Source organism: Austrofundulus limnaeus, unplaced genomic scaffold (assembly GCF_001266775.1).
Source record: "Austrofundulus limnaeus strain Quisiro unplaced genomic scaffold, Austrofundulus_limnaeus-1.0 Scaffold168, whole genome shotgun sequence".
In the NCBI taxonomy this organism is placed as follows: domain Eukaryota; kingdom Metazoa; phylum Chordata; class Actinopteri; order Cyprinodontiformes; family Rivulidae; genus Austrofundulus; species Austrofundulus limnaeus.
In genome coordinates, this window is record NW_013952570.1 from 743,501 (window position 1) to 748,186 (window position 4,686).

Genomic DNA, 4,686 nt, shown 5'->3' on the forward strand with positions numbered 1-4,686 from the left:
TCGCAATAAATTTTGAGACAATTAATCGCCCAGCAAAATTTGTTATCGTGACAGGCCTAGCTGGAAGGTTCGGTGGGCTGGGCCTTTGAAGTCCCGGGTGTTGCCGCCTTCTTGAACGGAGGAGGATGAGACGCAGACCTGGATGTGCTCGGGGCCTTGGGCATCGCGTCGCTTCTGGGGATGATGCAGCGAAGTGCCTCAGCCTGCTTCTTCCTCTGTTCAAATTTGGTTTGGATGACGTCAAACGCTTGACCAAACAGTCCTGTAGGCGTTATTGGTTCATCCAAGTAGGCCGCTCTGTCCTTGTCGGGAACGTCTGAGTGCGTTAGCCACAGGTGCCTCTGCGCCACCACAGTAGAAGCCATTCCTTTCCCCAGAGCCAGCGCTGCACAGCGGAACACGCAGGATGTGGTCTGACGCCAGTCTGATCTCGTTCAGCAGGGGTAAAAGGGGGTTTTCCTGCGGCATCTGAGCTGCCAGTTCAGCCAAGGCCATGGCCTGGTAGGTCTGAAGCATGGTGACGGAGCTCAGCGCACGGGGGGTGTTACCTTGGGCTTTGTAGATTTTCTCCAGCTGTGCCAAAGAGAATCTGCAGGGCTTGGAAAGGAGCAGGGTGGGCCCGCTCACACCCTGGTTGTGAGACAGAGCCAAATAAGCGGCTAAAGAAGGCTCCATTGGAGGGATGCCCACCAGGCCTGCTTGGTCTGCCCCTTCCACGTCCAAGTACTGACCCTGYYYGGSYACGAAGGCGCGGATGGACAGCGGTTTGCTCCAGGAAGACGTCAGCTCCGACACAAAGTCCGGAAACATAGGCAGACGGTGCTTCACATCAGCCGGTTCAGRCGGGAGATAAAACCCTGCGAACCTCGACGGCTTTTGAGCAGGTGGGGGGTCGGGCCACTGTACCTCCAGTTTAACAGCAGCTCGGCGACACAGGGACAAGAAGGACGAATCCTGGTCCACCCTCTCAGCAGTGGGGGTGGAGTGAGCTGGACACAGCTCCTCATCGTCTTCGGACAGACTGAGAACCTCCTGCTCCATCTGCAGAACATCGTCCTCCTCTTAGTTTAGATCCAGTAGAAACTGGGTCTCGCTCCCCTCGATGTCGGGTGAGGCCACCTCGTGCTCAATCTGGTCCGCCCAGCTTGCAGCGGGGGCTTCGACCGCCGAATCCTCGTCTTCATCGGACTGAGCCGTCTGGCTGGATTCGVAGAGCAGCGGGTWTTGTCGGAAAACAGCAGTTTCCCCCAGCATTTTCTCCAGGAATTTCACTCTCCTCTCCAGTGTCGGACGCGAAAGTCCGGCACAGGTCCGGCAGGACTCGGGCTCCACAAGCACCCGTCGAGCGTGAATGATTCCTAGGCAGGCCGGGCAGGCCTCATGCTGGTCCTTCTCATGAAGCTTAAAGCCGCACCCCTGAGGACAGGGGCGAACAGAAGACTTYRGCTTCTTCGAAGGTGGTTTTGTGCTCATCGTGAACCACAAAACAGATTTTCAGCAGAAAATAAAGGTCACTTAAGTAGCGTCGAGTGGCAGACACACGAACCAGTAGGTAATGCGATTAGAACCAGTAAAGCTAGCCTAAGAACCTTAGAAGCTGAGCTAACTAGCAGCAGCTATGTGAGCTCAGGTTTAGAGGTGACTATCGCGAGGTGAAGGGCGATAGAACTGAGTAATGACGCTRGTGACTCCGAACTTATAAGGGTGAAGGCGGAGCCTGTCACCCGGCGTGCAACGTCACCACGTCACCGGTCTAAACACGTGATTARAGGTGGCTTCAGCCAGGCGCGTGAGAGCGCGCGTGTCCCATATACAACTGTGTGTTGTACTGAGTGAAATGACTGAAAAGGAACTTGGCTCTATGTACAACGGTCTTGCCTGGGTAAAGCATTTCCCCAGTGTTTAATGTTCTTAACGCTCTCCTCAAATTGATTCTTGAAGCTTCTTTAAAACATTTCGTCTGCTTGTAACACGGGTCAGATGGCACGCTCCGTGTTGACTGCAACAACACATTTGTCAGCCGAGTGGAGCGTTTGGAAGTTTAGGTGTGAAAGCAGCATATAGGATCCAAAGAGATGGCAGAGAAGGGTTTTCTGGCAGACAGTTCCATGGAAACATCTCCGTCAGGCTGTGATGAATGAGCTTACCAACTGAAAAGTCAGACATCCACCCCCCATGTCTCCTCAGTTTTCCTCTCCAGCGTTCCTCGCCCTGTCTCTCACCTCCTCCCTCCCTCCCCGCCTCTTCCTGGCTGCCTTATGGGAGCTCTGCTGACTCAAGACGTCCTTTCATCTCCATCTGTCAGATCACTCTCTTACTTCGACAGATTTAGCACAATCTGCGCACACGTGGCGAATGAATCAYGCCGTTTTAATTGACGCACAGAAAGTGAAGGTTGAGTTAGGGTGAGGAACCTCTGTTAACGTTTCTCGTGTCTTTTTACAGAGCAAAGGACGACGCAGCAAGGCCAAGTTTATTTTCTCCACACTCAGACTGGAGTCAGCACGTGGCATGACCCCAGGGTACCCAGGTATATTCTACATGACTGTATATGTACAGTATATATTATTATTATATAGTACATGTATATACTTTAATTGTTTAATGGAAAATATGCAGAAACTGGTCATAGACTGGAGCGAGTTGGGTTTTCCAGTCTGTGTTGACTCACTGAGAAACTGATTACAATCCGTTTATGGTTCCTTTTATGTTTATTCCTTTTCAAAATAAAATGAGAAATATTAAATAATTTGGTGTGTTTTTATGTGTGTGTTTTTAAAACAAAATTAGAAAAAACACAATTAAAATTTTGAAAAAAGGCTACCCCTCACCCCGTTTTAATGGTTATATCAAAGACAACCTTTATATTTTGCATCATTTGGGACCTTCTGGCTGAACTGGAAATCATTTGCCTGAACTCTTAGTGTGTTTGTTTTCACTTAGTTTTGAAACTACCAACATCTCACCATTGATGTTTGTCTTATTTAGAGGGAGTCGACACATCTCATTGAAAGATGATAATCTTACTGTAAATAAAATTTCTTTAATATTCAAAATAATGCAGAATAAGGTTTGAAGTGCAGCCATGTCAATATTTTTATTGGCAATATATTTCGTTTTTAGGCAGTCTTACAGCCACTACAAACTCTTCATCTGTGGATTTTTAATTAGTTTAATTTTACAAATTTACATTTAGGTTTAAAAAAACCACAGTTTTCTTTTTAGATTTTGTTTTCAAAAGGAAAAACCAAAGAACAAACCATAACAGACTGGTGACCTATCTTGGGTGTATTTCATCTCTGACCTAACAAAAGCTGTTGATAAGCTCCTGTTTTCTTAGTTTTGAACAGAATAAWGCAAGGTGATGAAGAAATGAGAAATAAAACACATGCAGTAATTGGGATATGATCTTCTTAAATCTACTAAMTCCAGCCGTAGTCTGTGTTGCAGCAGCCACAAACCTGCAGCTTGTTAGGAGTCTGACAGGATGTGAGGAAAGCCATGTTGCAGAGCTCTAACTGCTGTTCTGTTCTCTAGCACCAGACCTGAAAAGGTTTGCTTTGGGACACATGACCAGCAGCTCACAGCTCTCAGTTGTTTCTACCAGAGAGTCTAGAAGATGTTCTATCAGTGACCATAGTTCAAAGAAAATTTACACACAAAAAAAACTACATGTGAATTTAAAAAGAAATTGAATTTTCCTCACTTCCTAAATAAACTAGAAATGGATTACATTTTTATTGTTCTAGCTAAAGTTTGGTGGTCCTATGACACCTTACAAATGTTCAGACCCCTTCAGTCCTGGGACTATGATAAAATGAGTGATATGTGTTTCAGATTTTAACAATGAAATAATGTGTGGGAATATTCTGAAGGTTTGTTGTTGTTTTTTTCAAGCTAAATATTTTTTAATTACCCAAATTTTTGTCAAAGAAAAAAAAAACCCTCCTTCAGTTTATTTACATACAGAGCAGGTAACTGAGATCCGATCGCTTCAGATGAATTTGCCTTCCAGCCGTCTGCTTGTGATCAGATCAGCCAGCTTGAGTCTAACATGCGCTGGAGTTTTCTTGGACTAATGTAAAACAGAAAGTTTAGAGGTAGCTTAGCAAGACTGGTGAAATTTGTGAACCTTCTTGTCTCCATCAACTTGAGTAGAAGTGGCTGCAGGCAGTGGTAAATAATTTACATAGGAGGAAGTGGAAGAATGGAAGAGAAGTTTTGTCCAGTTAGTCAATATTTGTGTTCCTACACCTAGTTTGGTATGCAAGATTTTCTTTTCCTCTGTTCCAACCATTTTCTGTGCCCCTCTGTTGTTCCTCAGAGATCTAAGTAATGTGAACTGTGAGGAACTTGGTCCTTTACCACCAGGATGGGAGATACGAAACACGGCCACAGGGAGGGTTTACTTTGTCGATCACAACAACCGTACCACGCAATTCACAGACCCACGCCTCTCGGCAAACCTGCACCTAGTCTTGAAGTAAGAACCAGAAAAATGAAACATAAAATTTGCTCATAAAATCAAATGGAGACTCATTTTTGCTTTGTGTCTTTAGTCCGAGTTCTAACGGTACTCGAGGAGGCAGCGAAAGTCAGAATGTCAGGTAAGGTTCAGACGCAGTCAAAAACGCGCACACACACACACACACACACACACACACACACACACACACACACACACAC

The 4,686-nt window shown here is 45.9% G+C and overlaps 1 protein-coding gene across 2 annotated transcripts in view; it reads left to right on the plus strand.

The window, feature by feature from the left end:
* Positions 1 to 4,686, plus strand: part of LOC106523873 (E3 ubiquitin-protein ligase SMURF2) — an 86,257-nt gene that overhangs the window by 57,190 nt on the left and 24,381 nt on the right. For both annotated transcript variants that reach the window (XM_014017446.1, XM_014017447.1), the window contains exons 9-11: positions 2,446 to 2,530; positions 4,325 to 4,483; positions 4,560 to 4,607. In XM_014017446.1, coding sequence (XP_013872900.1) covers positions 2,446 to 2,530; positions 4,325 to 4,483; positions 4,560 to 4,607 — 292 coding nt within the window. The remainder of the gene's footprint in view (positions 1 to 2,445; positions 2,531 to 4,324; positions 4,484 to 4,559; positions 4,608 to 4,686) is intronic.